General features: G+C 47.5%; 1 protein-coding gene across 1 annotated transcript in view; it reads left to right on the plus strand.

Moving 5' to 3' along the window:
* The window catches only part of LOC142311231 (uncharacterized), a 124693-nt gene extending 101776 nt beyond the window's left edge, over positions 1-22917 (plus strand). The window contains exon 6 of the mRNA XM_075349453.1: positions 22090-22917. Coding sequence (XP_075205568.1) covers positions 22090-22898 — 809 coding nt within the window. The 3' untranslated portion in view covers positions 22899-22917. The remainder of the gene's footprint in view (positions 1-22089) is intronic.
* The last annotated feature ends 631 nt before the right edge of the window (positions 22918-23548 follow it).

The following is a 23548-nucleotide window of genomic DNA, read 5'->3' on the forward strand; positions in this document are numbered from 1 at the left end:
TGGTATCCGGACCTGCTCCAACTGTCCGTGGAGATGCCGTAGCATCTTCCGGACCGTCCAGACCTGCTCTCGCAAGGTCCGTTTTTCCGCCCGAATTATGCGGCACTCAAATTGACGGCGTGGCTCTTGAGTCCTGGATTTTGACGGCTTCTGGTATTCCTCCTGAAGTCATCTCCCCTATGACTCGGGCCCGTAAGTCTTCCTCCGTCAAGATCTATCACAGGACTTGGAAAATTTTTGTGTCCTGGTGTCGCTCTTCCGGCCATTCTCCTTGGCCATTCTCGTTGCCGACCCTTCTGTCTTTTTTACAGTCCGGTCTGCAGCTAGGACTGTCCCTCAACTCTCTCAAGGGACAAGTCTCAGCTCTATCAGTGCTGTGCCAGCGGCGTCTCGCCCGGCTGGCTCAGGTCCGCACCTTCATGCAAGGTGTGCCTCACATCATTCCGCCTTATCGGCGGCCCTTGGATCCCTGGGAACTTAACTTGGTCCTCACGGTATTGCAGAAACCCCCTTTCGAGCCCCTTAGGGAGGTTTCTTTGTATCGTCTTTCTCAAAAGGTGGCCTTTCTAGTTGCCATAACTTCCCTCAGGAGAGTCTCTGATCTGGCTGCGCTCTCCTCGGAGTCACCTTTTTTGTTTTTTCACCAAGACAAGGTAGTTCTCCGTCCGACCCCGGACTTTCTTCCTAAGGTGGTCTCTCCCTTCCACCTTAACCAGGATATTTCCTTGCCTTCCTTCTGTCCGGCCCCTGTTCATTGCTTTGAGAAAGCGCTGCATACTCTAGATCTGGTGCGTGCTCTCCGGATTTATGTGTCTCGCACCGCTGCGCTTAGGCGGTGCACCTCTCTTTTTGTGCTATCCACAGGGCGGCGCAAGGGTCTCTCTGCTTCTAAGCCGACCTTGGCCCGTTGGATTAGATCGACCATTTCGGACACCTACCAGAGTACTCAGGTGCCTCCCCCGCCGGGGTTCAAAGCACACTCGACCAGAGCTGTCGGTGCCTCTTGGGCTTTTAGGCACCAGGCTACGGCTCAACAAGTCTGTCAGGCTGCCACTTGGACTAGCCTGCATACCTTTTCGAAGCACTACCAAGTGCATGCTCATGCTTCGGCAGATGCGAGCTTGGGCAGACGCATCCTTCAGGCGGCTGTCGCCCACTTGTGAAGTTAGGCTCCGCCTACTTCTTAGTTTTTTCTGTTTATTCCCACCCAGGGACAGCTTTGGAACGTCCCATGGTCTGGGTCTCCCAAAGGAACGATAAAGAAAAAGAGAATTTTGTTACTTACCGTAAATTCTTTTTCTTATAGTTCCGTATTGGGAGACCCAGCTCCCTCCCTGTTGCCTGTTGGCAATTTTCTTGTTCCGTGTGTTATCACCGGCTGTTGTCGTGGACAGAGTCTCCGGTTGTTCCGGTTCTTACTCGGTTCTACTTGTGGGTGGCTATTCTCCTTCAGCTTTTGCACTAAACTGGCTAGGACTGGCTACCAGGGGGTGTATAAGCTCAGAGGGAGGAGCTACACTTTTTAGTGTAGTACTTTGTGTGTCCTCCGGAGGCAGAAGCTAAACACCCATGGTCTGGGTCTCCCAATACGGAACTATAAGAAAAAGAATTTACGGTAAGTAACAAAATTCTCTTTTTTTCCACTGATGGAGCTGGATGGCGGCTCGTTTTTTGCGGGACCAGATGTAGTTTTCAGTAATATCATTTTAGTTTCTTCAACTTTTTGATGGCGTTTTATTCCACTTTTTTTCTGCAGTATGATGAAAAATCATTTTTTGATGCATTTTTTTTTAAAAAAAAACTGTTCACTGAAGGGGTTAAATAGTGTGACAGTTTTATAGATCAGTTTGGGCCGGAAGCGGGGATACCAAATACATGTAAATGTTTTGTTTATTCGTGTTTATATAAAAAATGTATTTTTGGGTATAATTTTTTTGTCTCTTTTGATTTTACATTTTGCGGGGGTTTTTTTTTTTTTTTTTTTTTTTTTTACTTTTCTTTACTTTTTTACCTGGTCCCTATATGGGACTTTCACCTTTCTTAGTCTGATCACTGGTATAATGCATAGCTATGCAGCAGGAATGCATTATACTGACAGTGTCAGGGTGCACTGTAGATCGCCTGTCATAGCCTGCAGCTGGATAAGTCTCACAGGCCACCGTAGATGGTAGACCCGGAGTCATGTGACATCCGGTTGCCATAATAACCCAGGGTCCTGCGTGATCGTGACACAGGCAGGAGACCTGGGAGAGGTAAGAGAAGCAGCTCTGTACCTCTGAAACTGCTATGTGCCATGATCACTATTCATCACAGCAGATAGACGATCACAAAGGGTTAACATCACCAGGAACTGATCCAATCAGATCCTGCTGATGTCTCCGGGCAGAACTATTGTTCTGTACTGGAAACCCGGTGATGGCAGCATGCAGGGGCGCAATCCCCTCCTGAATTCAGACCGTTGATAAACGTCAGTTCTGCACAAAGCCCGGCAGATGCGGACGTTTATCTTCCGTTGGCGGTCCTGAAGTATTTAATGGTACCATTCTTGCGCAGATGCTACGTTTTGATCCCCTGTTATTGCATTTTGTGCAAAATGTGCCGCGACCAAAAAACGTAATTTTGGCATTTGGAATTTCTTTGTCGCTCCATTGGGAGACCCAGACAATTGGGTGTATAGCTTCTGCCTCCGGAGGCCACACAAAGTATTACACTTTAAAAAGTGTAACCCCTCCCCTCTGCCTATACACCCTCCCGTGCATCACGGGCTCCTCAGTTTTATGCTTTGTGTTGAAGGAGGCACACATTCACTCAAGCTCCCATTTTAGTCAGCAGCAGCTGCTGATTGTATCGGATGGGAGAAAAGAGGGCCCTAACAGGGCCCCCGGCATGCTCCCTTCTCACCCCACTAAGTCGGCGGTGCTGTTAAGGTTGAGGTACCCATTGCGGGTACAAAGGCTGGAGCCACATGCCGTTTTTCCTTCCCCATCCCTTAGAGGCTCTGGGAGAAGTGGGATCCTAACCGGTCACCATTCACTTGGACCGGGCTCCCTCCGCAGCCCCTGGGGGAATCTGACGGACAGGAGACTGAGTATCATCAGGGACAGGCCCTGCATCTATAAGGTACTCTGTGTCCCCTTGGGGACGGTGCATGGAGTGCCTGTGTTACAGACGCTGCAGCGGCTGCTGTTTTTTTGTGACGACCGGGACTACCGCGCCGACCGCGCCTGTTTGCCGGCCGCGTTATTAAATTTAGTCCCCGGCTTCTGCGGCCTAGTACCATAACTCCCGCCCCCGGGCCTGCCAGTCAGGGGTAAGGGCAGGACGGTCGACTGGACGTCGGCAGTGAGGGCTGGAGCATACTTAGGTGTTCTCCCCCCTCACTGAGCACTGTGGGGCACCAGATTCCCGCACTTTATTAGTCACGCCCACGGCTCCCTCCTCCCCTGAGAACTCTGGCAGCCATATTTACAATCACTTCTGCCGGTGGAGGATTTGAGAACGAGCTCTACAGCTCTGGGAGGCCCAGGCAGGGAATCTGGTGGACACACAACCGCTTTGGGCGGTCGGTAAGCCACACCGGTTACCCGGTGCTGGCCCCCCTTGGGTGCTGAAGTGTGTATATATATATATATATATAATATATATATATATATATATATATAATATATATATATATTTGTATACATTTTCTCTGTTCGGCCGCATTGTTTTGCTTTTGGCTATATACCCTCAGTGATCACTCTCAGAGGAGACTACAGCATGTCGTCCGCAAAGAGCAAGGGTGCCAAGGCACAGGCTTATTTTGCAACCTGTACCTCTTGTGCGGCTATGTTACCTGCAGGTTCCACCTACCCTCACTGTGTGCAATGCTTGGCCCCTGTGGCACTCGCTCAGCCGGAGCCTCGGGCACTGGTGGGACCCTCGGCTCAGGTAGAACCGCCGGCTTCCACTGTCCAGGTGGCAGGGACAGAGTTTGCAGTTTTGGCTGAGAAACTCTCTGAGTCGCTTTCACAATCCATGGCTCAGTCTATGGATAGATGGTCTGCTAAGATACTAGAAGCCTTGCAGTCCAGATCGGTCACACAGGCCCCGGGCACTGTGAGTTCATCGCCCCCAGGCCCCTCTCGGTCGGTGCAGCACAGTGCTCCTGGGGTGACACCTAGGTCCCACGGGGAGGACTCCGACACGGACCGCAGTCCCAGACCGGCTAAGCGGGCTCGCTGGGAACCTTCCCCGGCTTCATCACGCTGTTCGGGGTCGCAGCATGAGGACTCTCTGGAGGATGAGGCGGAGGTCGCAGCTCAGGGCTCTGATCCTGACGTTGCTCTCAATCTTGATACACCTGAAGGGGACGCCATAGTAAATGACCTTATAGCGTCCATCAACCAGGTGCTAGATCTTTCTCCCCCAACTCCACCTATAGAGGAGTCTGCTTCACAGCAGGAGAAACACCAGTTTAGGTTTCCCAAACGTACACGGAGTGCGTTTTTCGATCACTCTAACTTCAGAGATGCTGTCCAGAAGCACAGAGCATTTCCGGACAAGCGCTTTACTAAGCGCCTTAATGACACGTTACCCCTTCCCCCCTGACGTAGTTAAGGGTTGGGCTCAGTGTCCCAAGGTGGATCCTCCAGTCTCTAGACTGGCGGCTAGATCCGTAGTATCAGTGGCAGATGGTTCATCGCTCAAGGATGCCACTGACAGGCAAATAGAGCTCCTGATGAAATCCATCTATGAAGCCATAGGCGCGTCGTTTGCTCCGGCCTTTGCAGCCGTGTGGGCACTCCAAGCTATCTCAGCTTGTCTGTCTGAGATTAATGCAGTCACACGTACCTCTGCTCCGCAAGTTGTGTCTTTGACTTCTCAGGCGTCGGCCTTTTCGTCCTACGCCATGAACGCTGTCCTGGACTCAGCGAGCCGTACAGCGGTAGCATCCGCCAATTCGGTGGCAGTCCGCAGGGCCATGTGGCTACGCGAATGGAAGGCAGACTCTGCTTCCAAGAAGTTCTTAACCGGTTTGCCATTTTCTGGCGACCGTTTGTTTGGCGAGCAATTGGATGAAATTATTAAACAATCCAAGGGTAAGGACTCGTCCTTACCCCAGTCCAAACCAAACAAACCTCAGCAACGAAAAATTCAATCGAGGTTTCAGTCCTTTCGGCCCTCAGCCAGGTCCCAATCCTCCACGTCCAACAGGTCAGAGAAGGGCCAGAGGAACTCTTCTGCATGGCGGTCTAAGTCACGTCCTCCAAAGACCGCTGGAGGAACCGCCTCTAAGGCGGCCTCCTCATGACTTTCGGCCTCCCCAAACCGCATCCTCGGTCGGTGGCAGGCTCTCCCGCTTTTGCGACGCCTGGTGGCCACATGTCCAAGACCGATGGGTGAGAGACATTCTGTCGCACGGTTACAGGATAGAGCTCAGCTCTCGTCCTCCGACTCGTTTCTTCAGAACATCTCCGCCCCCCGAGCGAGCCGATGCACTTTTTCAGGCGGTGAACACTCTGAAGGCAGAAGGAGTTGTGATTCCCGTTCCCATTCAAGAACGTGGTCGCGGTTTTTACTCCAACTTGTTCGTGGTGCCAAAAAAGGACGGATCATTCCGCCCCGTTCTGGACCTCAAACTGCTCAACAGACACGTGAGAACCAGACGGTTCCGGATGGAATCTCTCCGTTCTGTCATCGCCTCGATGTCCCAAGGAGACTTCCTAGCCTCAATCGACATCAAGGATGCTTATCTCCATGTGCCGATTGCACCAGAGCATCAACGCTTCCTGCGTTTCGCCATCGGGGACGAACACCTTCAGTTTGTGGCACTGCCTTTCGGCCTGGCGACAGCCCCACGGGTCTTCACCAAGATCATGGCATCCGTGGTGGCGGTCCTACACTCTCAGGGCCACTCGGTGATCCCTTACTTAGACGATCTCCTAGTCAAGCCACCCTCCCGGGTGGCATGTCAACACAGCCTGACCATTGCTCTGGAGACTCTCCAGAGGTTCGGGTGGATCATCAATTTCCCAAAGTCAAAATTGACACCGACCCAATCACTGACTTACCTCGGGATGGAGTTTCATACTCTCTCAGCGATAGTGAAGCTTCCGCTGGACAAACAGCGTTCGCTACAGACAGGGGTGCACTCTCTCCTTCGGACCCAGTCACACCCCTTGAGGCGCCTCATGCACTTCCTAGGGAAGATGGTGGCAGCAATGGAGGCAGTTCCCTTTGCGCAGTTTCATCTGCGTCCACTTCAATGGGACATTCTCCGCAAATGGGACAGGAGGTCAACGTCCCTAGACAGGAACGTCTCTCTTTCACTGGCAGCCAAAACCTCTCTTCAGTGGTGGCTTCTTCCCACTTCCTTGTCGAAGGGAAAATCATTCCTGCCCCCATCCTGGGCTGTGGTCACGACGGACGCGAGTCTGTCAGGGTGGGGAGCGGTCTTTCTCCACCACAGGGCTCAGGGAACCTGGACTCAGCCAGAGTCCTCCCTTCAGATCAATGTTCTGGAGATAAGGGCAGTGTATCTAGCCCTAAAGGCGTTCCATCGGTGGCTGGAGGGCAGACAGATCCGCATACAGTCGGACAACGCCACGGCGGTCGCGTACATCAACCACCAGGGTGGCACACGCAGTAGTCAGGCCTTCCAAGAAGTTCGGCGGATTCTGCTGTGGGCGGAAGCCACAGCCTCCACCATCTCCGCAGTTCACATCCCGGGCGTAGAAAACTGGGAAGCAGACTTTCTCAGTCGCCAGGGCATGGACGCAGGGGAATGGTCTCTTCACCCGGACGTGTTTCAAGAGATCTGTTGCCGCTGGGGAACGCCGGACGTCGACCTCATGGCGTCTCGGCACAACAACAAAGTCCCGGCATTTATGGCACGGTCTCAAGATCACAGAGCTCTGGCGGCGGACGCATTAGTTCAGGATTGGTCGCAGTTTCGACTGCCTTATGTATTTCCTCCTCTGGCACTCCTGCCCAGAGTGTTGCGCAAGATCAGGTCCGACTGCCGCCACAACATCCTCGTCGCTCCAGACTGGCCGAGGAGGTCGTGGTACCCGGATCTGTGGCACCTCACGGTGGGTCAACCGTGGGCACTCCCAGACCGACCAGACTTGCTGTCTCAAGGGCCATTTTTCCATCTGAATTCTGCGGCCCTCAACCTGACTGTGTGGCCATTGAGTCCTGGCTCCTAGCGTCCTCAGGGTTATCTCAAGATGTCATTGCCACTATGAGACAAGCCAGGAAACCAACGTCCGCCAAGATCTATCACTTCCTAGTGGCAGTCACATCACTTCGGAGAGTGTCTGAGCTAGCAGCGCTGTCATGCAAAGCCCCCTTCCTGGTGTTTCACCAGGATAAGGTGGTTCTGCGTCCGGTCCCGGAATTTCTCCCTAAGGTGGTATCCCCTTTTCATCTCAATCAGGATATCTCCTTGCCTTCCTTTTGCCCTAATCCAATTCACCAGTGTGAAAAGGATTTGCACTCTTTGGATCTAGTGAGAGCACTCCGGTTCTACGTGTCTCGCACGGCGCCCCTGAGCCGTTCAGACGCGCTCTTTGTCCTTGTCGCTGGCCAGCGTAAGGGCACTCCAGGCCTCCAAGTCAACCTTGGCTCGGTGGATCAAGGAACCGATTCTTGAGGCCTACCGTACTTCTGGGCTTCCGCTCCCTTCAGGGCTGAAAGCCCATTCTACCAGAGCCGTAGGTGCGTCCTGGGCATTGCGGCACCGGGCGACTGCTCAGCAGGTGTGTCAGGCAGCTACGTGGTCTAGTCTGCACACTTTCACGAAGCACTATCAAGTGCATACCTATGCTTCGGCAGACACCAGTCTAGGTAGGCGAGTCCTCCAGGCGGCGGTTGCCCACCTGTAAGAGGGGGCCGTTTTTCGGCTCTTGTTATCGAGGTATTCTTTTACCCACCCAGGGACTGCTTTTGGACGTCCCAATTGTCTGGGTCTCCCAATGGAGCGACAAAGAAGAAGGGAATTTTGTTTACTTACCGTAAATTCCTTTTCTTCTAGCTCCTATTGGGAGACCCAGCACCCGCCCCTGTTCCCTTCGGGCTGTTGTTCTTTTGTGTACACATGTTGTTCATGTTGAATTGTTCTTTTGGTTCATGGTTTCAGTTCTCCGAACATCCTTCGGATTGAATTTACCTTAGACCAATTTATAAGTTTCCTCCTTCCTGCTTTTGCACCAAAACTGAGGAGCCCGTGATGCACGGGAGGGTGTATAGGCAGAGGGGAGGGGTTACACTTTTTAAAGTGTAATACTTTGTGTGGCCTCCGGAGGCAGAAGCTATACACCCAATTGTCTGGGTCTCCCAATAGGAGCTAGAAGAAAAGGAATTTACGGTAAGTAAACAAAATTCCCTTCTTTTTGCTGCTACGCAGTTTACCGATCGGATTGATTGATTTTATATTTTGATAGACGGGCATTTCTGAACGCGGCGATACCAAATGTGTGTGTATTTTTGTAACCCTTTAATTTTCAGATGAGCAATAGGGGGTGATTTGAACTTTTTAGGTTTTTTATTTTTCCAAACCTTTTAACTTTTTTTTATTTTTTATTTTAATAGTCCCCCTAGTGGACTATAAGGATCAGCTGTCTGATCGCTCTTCCATATCTGCTGATCACATCTACACAGCTGTGATCATCAGATATGCTTCTCTCCTGTCTCATACAGCTCTCAGCCGTGTGAAACAGGAAGTGAGTCATGTGAGCTACAGGAGTCCTCACATATGACTCTGTGCTACCATGGCAACCATTGGATCCACATGATCACGTCACATTACTTCCAGTGTCAGGTGATGAGTAAAGCTTAATCGCAACTGCGATTTATAATAGCGCTGTCACATCTTGACAGCACCATTTAAGGGGTTAACAGGTACGGGCAGATTGTGGATCTACTCATGCCTGCTAGGCACACATGTCAGCTGTACAAATCAGCTGAAATGCGCGGATTGCCCGTGGCAACCGGGTGGGATTAACACTGACTGCTGGGACATAATTTTACTGCCCGTGGTTGTTAAGGGGTTAAACATATTATCGAAAGTTTATTTTCACTTGTAATGTTGATTCATGGGAGAAAAAAATGTGTAGCGATTATTTAAGATGGTGGCAAAGAGAGAGCAATTGTTGAACAAACTCATTCAACACCTATGCCAAAAGCATAAGCAACCTCTGCACACTGCCAAACACTATTCTGTAGTCTTATTATATGTGAAAAGTCTGTGTCATCTTAAGTCACCTTGAATTTGTAATAATTTGAATATCACCACTAAATTAATGTATTGGGTCACAATGTTTGTCTCCTACAGAAACATCCAGCAACCAAGATAAATCAGAGAGAATTTCCAGTTGTCCGCAGTACCACGAGTGTCTGGAGGAAGATGACCGAGTCCCACAGAATCACCAGGTAAACGATAGATCGATGCACAGAGGAGCCCTGCTGGCTTCTTATTCGGTCTCAACTTGTTAACTTCATTGTTGTTAACTCTCCGAATTTTGTGGCGAACATAAAGTAAAAAAATAAAAATATATATAATATATAATATAATATATATATAATATTTATTTATTTTATATTAGTGGTCCAAATGTAGGTGGATAGTATGTGTAATAGGGTTATCAAACATGGTGTAAAGTGAAAATGACTCAGTAGCCCTTAGCAGCCAATCAGATTCCACTTTTCAGTCTTTAGAGTCTTTGGAAAATGAAAGGTGGAATCTACTTTTTGACCACCCTGTATATATATTGTCCAGGTGTAAATAACTTTTGCTGCCATGTAACTCTGCTCGGTAGTTTTATATCTCTATACTGTTTTTCTGTCTTCTGTTTTGTCCATTATTTACCCTCATATTGAATCAGGGTGAAGATTTGACCAATATTAAAGTTGAAGATATGTCTGTAGACAACTTGTATATGAATGGCTATCGACAGTGTAAAACTGAAGACATTCCTGTAGAGATCAGCCCAGGTAAGTTATAACGAAATACGGACAACACGTCACTCATTGACGTCACAACTGCATCAGCCACATGCTGGGGTCCAAATCCTTGAGACTTTATTGAACTACTGATCTGTTCTCTATGATTTAGTGTCAAGAGGGTCAAAGTAAAATGTCAAGACTGTATATGTTAATAAGAAACTCGGCTGATTCATGGAATTTTCAACTTGTCCCAACTGTAACTCTCCTTACCTTACTTGCCAATATCTTATGGTGGAAAGGAAGCAAATAACTCTTTATCAATATTTTTAACCCATTCACAACTTTTGAAATACACATATATCATTGTCTGGAAGGGGTTCTCGACCTATCACGTATGAGTACATCACACCCTTACATTTTGACATTTTGATGATTATTTGATCCTCCATTTAAACTTGTTATATTTATTTCTCTGAAACTTCTTTAATTATACTTATACTGGTCTGTGTGCGTGTGTGTGTGTGTGTGTGTGTGTGTGTGTGTGTGTGTGTGTGTGTGTGTGTGTGTGTGTGTGTGTGTGTGTGTGTGTGTGTGTGTGTGTGTGTGTGTGTGTGTGTGTGTGTGTGTTTTTTTTGAACCATTATTAAATAGTTCCGTTTAAGGCATGTCTAATAAAATAATGTCATAGAATGATAGCATTTATTATTCTAGATACCTCCGTTCCATTTTTTGTAGTGGTCAGTGATTTATATAGGTTCCAGAAGGCCCCGTCAGCTCTGCAAGGCAGGCAGGGGGTTCAGTTTCCTTGTAACTAGGGCTAATATTCCTGGCCAGTTACAAATAAAAGCAGTCTTTTAAAGGGAACCTGTCATCAGGAATTTGGCTTTCAACCTAAACGTTTCCCCCTCTGCAGCTCCTGGGCTGCATTCTAGGAAGGTTTTTGTACTTTTTGTGCCCCTTTTTAAACCAAAATAAACACTTTATAAACTTGTACCTTTCTGTTTGAAAATCTTGTTAATTTTCCATGGGGGCGGGCCGTGTGGCGTCCGTTGCTGTAGCTTACGCCGCCCCCCATGCTCCAAATCATGCCTCATAACGCCGCCCACTGCGCCGAGGTCCCGTGCACGCCGGGACACCTAGTGACGTGGTCGCATGCACGAGAGTATGGGCGGCGCTGTGATTGCATCGCAAGTGCGCGCCCATACTCTCGTGTGCGCGCTCTCCCCTCTGTACGTCGCTCAGATCCTCTGCTTCTCCTGTGCTCCGCTCCTCCCATCTATTTCCTGCTGCAGGGTACGATGGGAAGGAGGTGACGTCGGGCCGGCGCAGAACGCTGGAGGCAGTGGGGGAGAGCGCGCACACGAGAGTATGGGCGGGCACTTGCGATGCATTCACAGCGCCGCCCATACTCTCGTGCCTGCGACCACGTCACTAGGTGTCCCGGCGTGCACGGGACCTCGGCGCAGTGGGCGGCGTTATGAGGCATGATTTGGAGCATGGGGGACGGCGTAAGCTACAGCAACGGACGCCACACGGCCCGCCCCCATGGAAAATTAACAAGATTTTCAAACAGAAAGGTACAAGTTTATAAAGTGTTTATTTTGGTTTAAAAAGGGGCACAAAAAGTACAAAAACCTTCCTAGAATGCAGCCCAGGAGCTGCAGAGGGGGAAACGTTTAGGTTGAAAGCCAAATTCCTGATGACAGGTTCCCTTTAAGGCCTTAAAATGGGCATAGTGTGTAAAATAAAATAAGCAAGACAATAAAGCAAAATTAAAAAGATACCAATCTTTTCCAAATCGCTGTTTCTAGCCTCGCATTTGTCGAAAACAAGAATTTCCTATATATATAAAAATAATTTTGTATGCATAGAGAATGTGTAATTTAAAGGGAACCGGTCATGTCCCCTATGCCTCCAGCTCAGCAGCATTCATATCTGTATGTCAAAATTCCCTGCCTAAGAGTAACCAGCCCTTTATGATGTTATTTACTAAAATCAAGTGTTTTAAAAAGGATGTATTAATTCCCCAAACTAGTCTGTCCTCTTTCCATGTTAAAATCAAAATAGGTTTTAAAAGAAATCTGGTTAAATGCTGTGCTAAAAACCACAAATTCAGTGTATATGATGAATTCCTTTTTCTTTATTTTCACAAGTCAACGCGTTTTCAAAGACATCTCCGTCTTCTTAATCAGGAGAAACATAAAAGGAACGGTATAGTATGCCGTTCCTTTTATGTTTGTCCTGATGAAGAAGACTGAGATGTCTTTGAAACGCGTTGACTTGTGAAAATAAAACCCTATGTTCCCTTTTCTTCCACAGTTTCTCAGCTACTCTTTCCATGCTGTTATCATGCCCCTGTGGGAATGATAACATGATTTCTATGAGCCGGTGTCTCCGCCAGTTAATGGGAAATTTTGTGCATGCGCGCCTCTCTTGAAGCCGGGGGTAAGAGTCCTAACTGTAGTGAGGCGCACTGTGCTTTATCGGAACGACTTCTGCACTTCTGGTCAAGCTTATCGCGCTTGCTGAAGCTGGGACTTGTATTCCTGAATTTAGACGAGGGTCAATGTGAGTGAACAAAGTGGCACACATACGCAAGATGTCCAGGAGCTGCAGTGACACTGGCTTATGGAAAATCATGTTCTCACGTCCGCAGGGGCATGATAACATGGAAAAAAGGGCCAACTAGTCAGGGGAAACAACGCGCAATCGACTAGTCAAGGCACTAATTAGCACAGTGACAGCACAGTTTATAAATCCTTTTTTTTTTTTTTTTTAAACATTGATTTTAGTAAATAACATCATAAAGAGCTGGTTATTCAGGGAATTTGACATACAGATGTGAATGCTTCTGGGTTGGAGGGCATAGAGGACCTGACAGGTTGCCTTTAAAAAAAATTTAATGATCATTTGTGATCCTGAAAAAAAGGGGGGATATAGACACTTATTTCCTATTTTTCCATTACATTCTCCACCAATATCAGGGAAATGTAAAAAATTAAGCCCTATATATTGTGAAATGAAAAGGAAAAATATATTTGCATATCCAAATGTGAAAAAAAAAATGTTACAACCATTAGAAGCACATGTATGAAAAACGGAAAATGTGCCTGGTCAAAAACGGGGAAAAATGACCACGTCCTGAACTGATTTACAACTTCTGACCCCTAGCAGATGCTAGATACAGCTAAGGATCATTTAGGCAAATGTATGTTCTATCCGTGTATCTACGTGTATACTCTATCATCGCTGACCAATGAAAGGGAAAGTGCTCATGAACACGAGTGACTGGTCTGTGTGAAAAGAAAATCTTAGCATGTCTTAGGCTGCTTCAGTTTTTTGGCATTCACAATCGGCGAAAAAAACGGATCATTTTTTTTCCATCAGTTCCTTCAGTTTTTTGACAGATGCGGTGTGATACTGAGCATGCTCAGTTAAAAAAAAATGGATCCGGCGGCCGGATCCGTTTTTTGCCGCATTACGTCGGATCCGGCGTCCATAGGCTTCCATTATAAAAGATGCCGTATGGCACCGGATCCGGCGCGATCCGTTTTATTTGCCGGACACAAAAACGTTCACTTCAACATTTCATCCGGCTGCCGGACAAGTACATTTTGCCGGATCTGGCAAAAAAATGGATGAAACGCAAGGCCATCCAGCATAATCCGGCGCTAATGAAAGTCTATGGGTGAAAAAATGGATCCGGCGGCAACAGACGCCGGATCAGTTTTTTCATGATTTTGCCGGATTGTGCATGATGGCAAAAAACTGATGTGTGAAAGCAGCCTTAGGCTAGGTTCACATTTCCGTTGTTTTCCATCAGTCACATGCGTTGCTTGACGCTTGTGACTGATGCGTTGTACAACGGGTGACAAGAATTGGAATTCATTGTCACAAGAAAGCGGATTCCGTTGTAAAACGAGGGATCGTTCACAATAGCCGGCCGCCGTCTTTTGAGAGCGATCAGATGAACTCCTGGCGGACGGCTATTGTTAACGATCAGCTGATCGCTCTCATAATCCGGCCGCCTGGTGATCAGCCGATCGCTCACAGTAGCCGGCCGCCAGGCGATCAGCTGATCGGCCGCCGAGAGAGCATGTGCAGCGAAATCAAAAGGATTCCGCTTCTCAAAAAACGTTACATGCTGAGTTCCTGCCGCTCGACGATCAGTCGTTCCACGACTGACCAGTCGGGCGGCGGATGGAACACAAGGGCATCAGTCACAATCCGCTGCTCATACAAGTCTGTGGGAAACAACAGAATCCGCCAAACGAATTGCGTTGTTTAGCAGAGCGGCGGATTGTGATTGATCATAAACAACGGAAATGTGAACCTAGCCTTAAGCCCCATTTACACGCAAGGACATTGCTAACGAGATGTCGTTGGGGTCACGGAATTCGTGACGTCCTTCCGGTGTCGTTAGCGACGTCGTTGCGTGTAACTGCTCCGAGCGAGTGGTAACGATCAAAAATACTCACCTGATCGTTGACACATCGTTCATTTTCAAAATCTCGTTGGTGGTTGTGGACGTATGTTGTTCCTGAGGCAGCACACATCGCTAGGTGTGACACCCCGGAAACACCGAACAACAGCTTACCTGCCTCCTCCGGCAACGAGGTGAGCGTGTCGTTAATGCGGCTGGTCACCGCCCCTCCGCTTCTATTGGTCGGCCTCTGTGTGATGTCCCTGTGACTGCACACGAACCTCCCCCTTAACAAAGAGGTTGTTCTCCGCCTACAGCGACGTCGCTTGGAAGGTAAGTACGTGTAACGGGTGTTAGCGATATTGTGCGCCACGGGCAGTAATTTGCCTGTGACGCACAAACGACGGGGGCGGGTGCTTTCACGAGCGACATCGCTAGCGATGTCGCTGTATGTAAAGCAGCCTTTAGCCTCATCCATTTTGGGAAGAAGACAGTGGTTGTTTTAATGGCAAATAGATCTTGAGCGCACAGCTGCGTTAGGGCCTTTGGAGACATGACTGGTCCATGAGATGGCAAGATTGTAGCCTTAGCTTCCCCTTAAGAGGTAAACATTTAAAACGGGCAGATTGCCCAGTATACCTAATAACATGATCCAAGGCTCATCTTCACTGGCTATTGTCATGTTACTTTTCATTTTCTACACGGATTCCAAACTAGCCGATCACCACACTCCTTTCTTCTTATGGCTTGCACAGGCTTCAGCTGCAGTCTACTAGGGCATCTTGGTAACAGCACCATTCTGGTGATCAGAAGCTTGGGATCATGGAGATACCTGTGATTCTTGTGAAGATTAAGAAGGAGCTGTCACTTGCTAATTTAAGTTAAATTCAATGTAAAAAAATCCCTGAGCTCCCCTGACTCTGCCACTCGTTTACTTTTCTTCGGCGCTCCATTGGGAGACCCAGACGATTGGGTGTATAGCACTGCCTCCGGAGGCCACACAAAGCAATTACACTAAAAAGTGTAAGGCCCCTCCCCTTCTGGCTATACACCCCCAGTGGGATCACTGGCTCACCAGTTTTCTGCTTTGTGCGAAGGAGGTCAGACATCCATGCATAAGCTCCACTGTTCAGTCAGCAGTAGCTGCTGACTATATCGGATGGAAGAAAAGAGGGCCCAGATAGGGCCCCCAGCATGCTCCCTTCTCACCCCACTTGCGGTTTGTAAGGTTGAGGTACCTATTGCTGGTACGGAGGCTGGAGCCCACATGCTGTTTTCCTTCCCCATCCCCCTGAGGGGCTCTGAGGAAGTGGGATCTTTCCGGCCACCAAGCCCTGAGGCCGGGCTCCATCCACAGACCCATAGAACCTGCTGGATGTGGAGCGGGAGTGCCGTTCAGGGACAAGGCCCTGCAACTTTCAGGTACTCTGTGTCCCCGTATGGCAGGCCACGCACACTCCAGGCTTGCTGGGTGTGCTAGTGCGCCGGGGACTGTAGCGCTGTGCGCTGGGCTTATAGTCCCTGCAGATTACTGGGGGACTTTACGTGTGGGGACCGCCGCGCCGACCGCCCCTGGAGCGGCGGCGCAGCTGCGACTTGTAGTGCGCCGGGGACGCGCCGACCGCGCTTTTACGGCGGCGGCGCTTCTAACTTTAGTCCCCGGCTTTTGCGGCCTAGCGCCGCTTCGTTCCCGCCCCCACCCTGTCACTCAGGGACAGGGAGAGACGCTGTTCTATAGCAGCGCCGAGGGCTGGAGCCTTATTTGCATTCTCCAGCCCCCTTTACTAGACACAGTGGGCGCCGGGTTCCCGCTCTTGTCTCGGGCACGCCCTCGGCCCGCCCCTCTCCTCTGGACGCCGGCAGCCATTCCGGCACGCAGAGCGGGAAAACGGAGACACTGAGCTACCAGCACAGGATTCCGGCGCCACACACCCGCTTTTGTGCGGGCGGTAAGCGGCAACTAAAGTGCTGACCCACTAATGCCGAAGTGTCCTGTTGTGCTTTTGTACGGTCGCTATTCAGGATGCAGACCTAGAAACAGCAGCAAAAGATCAGGGGTGCTAAAGCACAGACTCTATATGCTGCCTGTCTTGCATGTGCTGCAGTGTCATGTGTCCTTTATGCTTGTATGCTTTACATTGCACTGTAAGGGCTATTCTTGGCTGTCTACCCGCCTAGATGGCTAGACAGCGGCAGCAAACAGCAATGGTGCTAAGGCACAAGCTTTCAATGCTGCTTGGATTGCATGTACTGCAGAGTTTATTTTCATGCTTGTACATTCACTGCATGTCGCTATTCTTGGCTAATGCTCCTTGATGACTAGACAACAGCAGCAGAAAAGCAAGGGTGCTAAGGCACAAGCTTTCAATGCTGCTTGGATTGCATGTGCTGCAGTGGTTATTTTCATGCTTGTATGCTATACATTCACTGTATGTCGCTTTTCCTGGCTAATGCTCCTGAATAACTAGACAACGGCAGCAGAAAAGCAAAGGTGCCAAGGCACAGGCTTTCTATGCTCCTTGTACTGCATGTGCTGAAGTGTTTATTGTACTTCATGCTTGTATGCTATACATTGCACTGTACGGTCGCTATTCTTGGCTAATGCTCCTAGATGGCTAGACAGCAACAGCAAAAAAAAAAAAAAAAAAAAAAAAAAAGCATGGGTGCCAAGGCACAGGCTTTCTATGCTGCTTGTACTGCATGCGACTGTTCCAGGACCCCCAGTGTGTGCAATTACTCAACGGGGTCTCTGCTACAGGTGGCCAAAAGAACCACCTGTGATCCCTGTCCAGGGACAGGGACGGAGTTTCAGTTTCCGCTGATATATTGTCTGTGGCTATGACTAACATCTTACAGACTTTGCAGTCCAGACAGACCTTGGGCAATGTTGATTCAATGCCCCTGGCCACCCTGATTTCGAAACAAATCATGGCTCCAGGAGGGTCCCATGCATCCCAGGGTGCAGGCTCTGACACGGACGACAGTCCCAGATGGCCTAAGCGAGCTCCCTAAGAACGGCCCTCGACTTCATCACAGTACGCTCTGTATGATGAGTAGGTGATTAAATTATCGGTCTATTGAGCGCTTGCAATACACAGGTTCCGTTAATATTAAAGTTGTTTTATTATTGAAATATATCAGAATATATCAAACTGCTCCTGTTATTCAATACAACGCGTTTCAGCATTAATTCAATGCCTTCCTCAGGTATAACAGGAGTGTTTATCAAACAGAATATATATAGGGGTTGCACAGGTGTTATTCTTATGGGTGTGCCATTAATTAGAACTTTTGCTTCCTCTATACAGAGTATGGTGAAATAAAATTTATTTAGTTTCATAAAATTGATTATTATAAAAATAATTGTAAAAATCCCTTTAAGGGTATTATGTATGTAATGTAAATAAATAAATAATATATAGTGAAATTTATTTATATGATAAAAATTATTTAAAATAAAGTTAATGAGATTTTATAATTTTATAAAATTATAAAAATCTGTTTGAGAGTTTTATTTTTCCTTTGTATAATTCTTTAAAATTTTGTTCTCTATGTTTCTATTGTGTTTATTTTATTACTTTATATGTGTGTATTATAATATCTTTATAAATAAAATATTTTTCTTAATTTTTCTTAAAGGGATTTTTTTCTCTTAAAGGGATTTTTTATATAAAGGAATTTTTTTCTTCTATAGAAATCTGACACCTAGTGATCTTATCTGGCTACATTGTCCAATGTTAAATTATGCCCTTCTGGGGCTAGAGTGCCCAGTTTGAAGATCCAAAAACTTTCTCTTCTGGTTAGTTTCGTTATTGCTTCTGGGTCTTTATTATCAACAGAGTCTATAATGATGAGGGTCATTTTTGTATGATCCCTGTTGTGCTGGATATTATAATGTTTTGAAATGCTGTGTTGCATATAGCCATTTTTAATATTGTGCCGATGTTTATTTAATCTGGAGTGCATCTCTTGTATTGTTCGACCCACATATTGTGTGCCGCATGGGCATTCTAGGAGATAAATTATATATGTAGATTTGCAGACTCATATTTAAAGGATTCAACACAACTAATAAAAGAACTATTAAATTTACCCCCTCAAAAGGACAGTATTTTAATTACATTGGACGTATGTGCTCTGTATAACAACATAGCACATAATAAAGGCATACAGGTCATAGATGAAACTCTGAAAAAAGATAAAGAAATCCCGTCATTGCCTCAAGGAGATTTCCTAGCATCAATAGACATCAGGATGCTTATCTCCACGTGCCGATTGCTCCAGAGCACCGGCGTTTGCTACGGTTCGTTATTGAAGACGAGCATCTTCAGTTCGTAGCCCTACCCTTCGGTCTGGCGACAGCCCCACGGGTTTTCACCAAGTTCATGGCAGCAGTGGGACCACTCCCGCACTCTCAGGGTCACCCTGTGATCCCTTACTTAGACCATCTACTTGTCAAGGCACTCTTTTAAGAGGCATGCCAACACAGCCTGAACATGGCGCTGGAGACTTCCCAGAGTTTCGGGTGGGTCCTCAACTTTTCAAAGTTAAACCCAATCGCTGGCATATCTTAGCTTGAGGTTTCACACTCTCTCAGCGATGGTGAAGCTTCCACTGGACAAACAGCGGTCACTACAGACGGGGGTGCAGTCTCTCCTTCAAGGAGACACCTCATCCAGAGGCAGTTCCTTTCACGCAGTTTCATCTGCGTCCACTTCAATAGAACATTCTTCGCTAATGGGAGGGGAAGTCGATGTCCCTACACAGGAACGTCCCCCTTTCTCAGACGATCAAGGACTCTCTTCAGAGGAGTCCACTCTTCAGATCAATTGTCTGGAGCTCTGGGCAGTGCATATGGCCCTGCAAGACTTCCTACAGTGGCTGGAAGGCAAACAGATCCGAATTCAGTCGGACAATCCACAGCGGTGGCATACATCAACCACCAAGGCGGACTACGCAGTCGGCGAGCCTCCCAGGAAGTCCGCTGGATTCTGCTAGGGGTGGAAGACAGAGCTTACACCATATCCGCAGTTCACATCCCGGGCGTAGAAAACTGGGAAGCAGACTTCCTCAGTCACCAGGGCGTGGACGCAGGAGAATGGTCTCTGCACCCGGACGGGTTTCACGAATCGGCACAACAGCTTGGTCCCGGTTTTCATGACGATCAAAGAGCTCTGGCGACAGGCATCTCACGGTCGGTCAACCGTGGGCACTACCAGACCGGCCAGACTTACTGTCCCAAGGGCCGTTTTTTCCATCTGAATTCTACGGCCCTGAACCTACTGTGTGGCCATTGCGTCCTAGATCCTAGTGTCCTCAGGATTATCCCACGGGGTCGTTGCCACCATGAGACAGGCTATGAAGCCCACGTCTGCTAAGATCTACCACGGAAGTGGAAGATTTTCTTTTACTGGTGCTCTGTACAAGGAGTGTCCCCCTGGCCATTGGCATGGCCTACTTTTCTTTCCTTCCTGCAATCTGGGTTGGAAAAGGGCTTGTCGCTCGGCTCCCTTAAAGGGCAAGTCTCGGCGCTATTGGTGTTTTTTTCAGAAGCGTCTAGCACGACGTCCGCAGGTACGCACGTTCCTGCAGGGGGTTTGGTCATATCGTCCCCCCGTACGAGCGGCCGTTAGATCCATGGGATCTGAACAGGGTACTAGTTGCTCTCCAGAAGCCGCCTTTCGAGTCTCTGACGGATGTTTCACTCTCTCGACTATCACGGAAAGTGGCCTTTCTGGTAGCAATCACGTCTCTTCGGAGAGTGTCTGAGCTAGCAGCGCTGTCATCCAAGGCTCCCTTCCTGGTGGTCCACCAGGACAAGGTAGTGCTGCGCCCCATTCAGGAGTTTCTCCCTAAGGTAGTATCCTCGTTTCATATTAATCAGGATATCTCCTTACCTTCTTTTTGTCCTCATCCGGTTCACCGGTATGAAAAGGATTTACATTTGTTAGATCTGGTGAGAGCACTCAGAATCTACATTCCCGCATGGCGCCCCTGCGCCGCTCTGATGCACTCTTTGTCCTTGTCGCTGGCCAGCGCAAGGGGTCGCAGGCTTCCAAAGCCACCCTGGCTCGATGGATCAAAGAACCAATTCTTGAAGCCTACCGTTCTGCTGGGCTTCCGGTTCCATCAGGGCTGAAGGCCCATTCTACCAGAGCCGTGGGTGCATCCTGGGCATTACGACACCAGGCTACGGCTCAACAGGTGTGCCAGGCAGCTACCTGGTCGAGTCTGCACACTTTCACCAAACATTATCAGGTGCATACCTATGCTTCGGCGGACGCCAGCCTAGGTAGAAGAGTCCTGCAGGCGGCAGTTGCCTCCCCGTAGGGGAGGGCTGTCTTTGCAGCTCTAACATGAGGTATTTCTTTACCCACCCAGGGACAGCTTTTGGACGTCCCAATCGTCTGGGTCTCCCAATGGAGCGCCGAAGAAGAAGGGAATTTTGTTACTTACCGTAAATTCCTTTTCTTCTAGCTCCTATTGGGAGACCCAGCACCCGCCCTGTTGTCCTTCGGGATTTTTGGTGGTTTTTCGGGTACACATGTTGTTCATGTTGAATGGTTTTTCAGTTCTCCGACGTTACTTCGGAGTGAATTTGTTTAAACCAGTTATTGGCTTTCCTCCTTCTTGCTTTTGCACTAAAACTGGTGAGCCAGTGATCCCACTGGGGGTGTATAGCCAGAAGGGGAGGGGCCTTACACTTTTTAGTGTAATTGCTTTGTGTGGCCTCCGGAGGCAGTGCTATACACCCAATCGTCTGGGTCTCCCAATAGGAGCTAGAAGAAAAGGAATTTACGGTAAGTAACAAAATTCCCTTCTTTTGCACTGTCACTCCAATGCAGAGATGGTCGTATTTGTTGTTTTTGGCGTGCACCATATGAAATCTCTGCTTGCAGACCACCGGGTGTTTCTTCAGAGTCTTCTCTGATGGCGTGCACTTTCACACCTCTCTCCCAGAAGTCGCCAATCACAGCTTTGCAGCGTCTGAAATGCAGAGAAGACTGAAGAAACGCCAAGTTGGACTTCAAGCAGAAATTTCACATACTACGCTCCAAAAGCAAAAAAAAAATAATAATCTATCTTTGCAATGGAGTAAAGCAAATAAAAAAAGGAAAAGAGTGACCGAATCGGTGGAGCTCAGGGATTTTTGCAAGGTATTCAACTCCACTTTTTTTTCTAAGCTAGTGTCAGGTCCTTTTTAAACTTGGCAAGCATCACAAGTTTTCTTTTACTAGAATGGTGCAGTTAATAAGATACATTAATAGACAGCAGCTGAAACCTGTGCTAACCATTAGAAGAAAGCAGTGATTTTTGCAAAATATTTTTCCTATATAATGTTTTGGACATGTCACAATTTGCTGTCTTGATAGGGTTTAGTAATGTTATGTCTTGAAAAGCACATATCAATTAATGTTTTTTTTTAGATGGCTTTTAATTTGGAATGTTTATATCTTATTTTTTCCAAAATAACAATAGATATTCTAAGTTTTGTTTTTTTTTTCCCCCCACAGATAATTGTGCCAGGAGTTTAGAGGAACAAATTATTTTACTTCCAGATTTTGAAGCAGAAGATTCCGATTTTGCAGAGGATATATCTGAAGAACATGTTACTCCTAATCTATCTGTATTTTTTAATAACTGTTATCTTTCATCTGAAACTTATCACAGTGATCCCTTTCCTGACCTACCTCATATTGTTAATGAAAGTGCAGGTCATAGCAAGGGTAAAATATTTCCCTGCTCTGATTGTGGGAAACTTTTTAAGAAGAGCTCAGGTCTTTCTATGCACATGAGAATTCACAGCGATGAGCGGCCATTTTCATGTTTAGAATGTGGGAAATGTTTTACCCAGAGCTCAATTCTTATGGAACATCAAAGAATTCACACAGGAGAGAAACCGTATTCATGTTCAGAGTGTGGGAAATATTTTGCTCAGAGGTCGGCTCTTGTTAAACATGAGAGAAGTCACACAGGGGAGAAGCCATTTGCATGTTTGGATTGTTGGAAATGTTTTACACGTAAAGATCATCTTGAGAGGCATCAAAGAATTCACCGGGATGAGAGGCCATTTTCATGTACAGAGTGCGGGAAAAGTTTTACTCGGATATCTGTTCTTGTTGCACATCAGAGAATTCACACAGGGGAGAAGCCATATTCCTGTTCAAAATGTGGAAAATGTTTTACATATAAGTCTGTTCTTATTGAACATGAGAAAATCCACACAGGAGAGAAACCATTTTCGTGTTCGGACTGTGGAAAAAGTTTTGCTCAAAAGTCAACTCTTGTTGCACATCAAAGAACTCACACAGGAGAGAAGCCATTTTCCTGTTCAGAATGTGGAAAATGTTTTAGCATAAAATCAGGTCTTGTTAGACATAAAAAAACTCACACTGAGGGAAAAACATTTTCCTGTTCAGAATGTGGGAAATGTTTCAGCTTAAAATCAGACGACCTCATAAATCACAAAACTTACACAGGGGAAAATTGTGATAAAGAGCAATTGGTAAAATGCTATCACTGCCTGTTCTTGCCTAAAGCAATATAATAAATCGCACTTGGCACTGTCTGAGTCATTACTTTTAATAACACATATTGTAGTCCTCGTCCATTGGCACATATGTTGAGAACGGAGTTTACTCAACACATGTTCGGCCTTCTGCAACTCTCAAAGTTCAGAATAGCTACTTTTTTTATTTGTTCTACATGTGTATGTCTTATCGTGGCCAACCTGACCATGTGGGATATCTGAAACTTCTGTTGTGAACAGAGATGAAACCAGTATCTATCTGACTTTTCTGGATTATCTTATGTACTAGCTGTAGTACCCGGTGTTGCCCTGGATAGTAACTTATTCTCTCTCTCTTTCCCTGTCCGTCCCTCTCTATCTCTTTCCCTGTTGGCCCGTCTCATGATACGCCAACATTCTTCTGAAAGTCTGGCTGCATTGTGGCTCTCAGATCCCATGACTTTAATGGAGGCAGATTTTTTTGGAGAATAACTGCAAAGCATGTGGTTAAAATTTCCCCTCAAAACATTATCTATGACGTTTCCTAAGCGAACGAACACACACACACACACACACACACACACACACACACACACACACACACACACACACACACACACACACACACACACACACACACACACACACACACACACACACACACACACACACACACACACACTCTGTAT

This window comes from Anomaloglossus baeobatrachus, chromosome 5 (assembly GCF_048569485.1).
Source record: "Anomaloglossus baeobatrachus isolate aAnoBae1 chromosome 5, aAnoBae1.hap1, whole genome shotgun sequence".
NCBI classification, from domain to species: Eukaryota; Metazoa; Chordata; class Amphibia; order Anura; family Aromobatidae; genus Anomaloglossus; species Anomaloglossus baeobatrachus.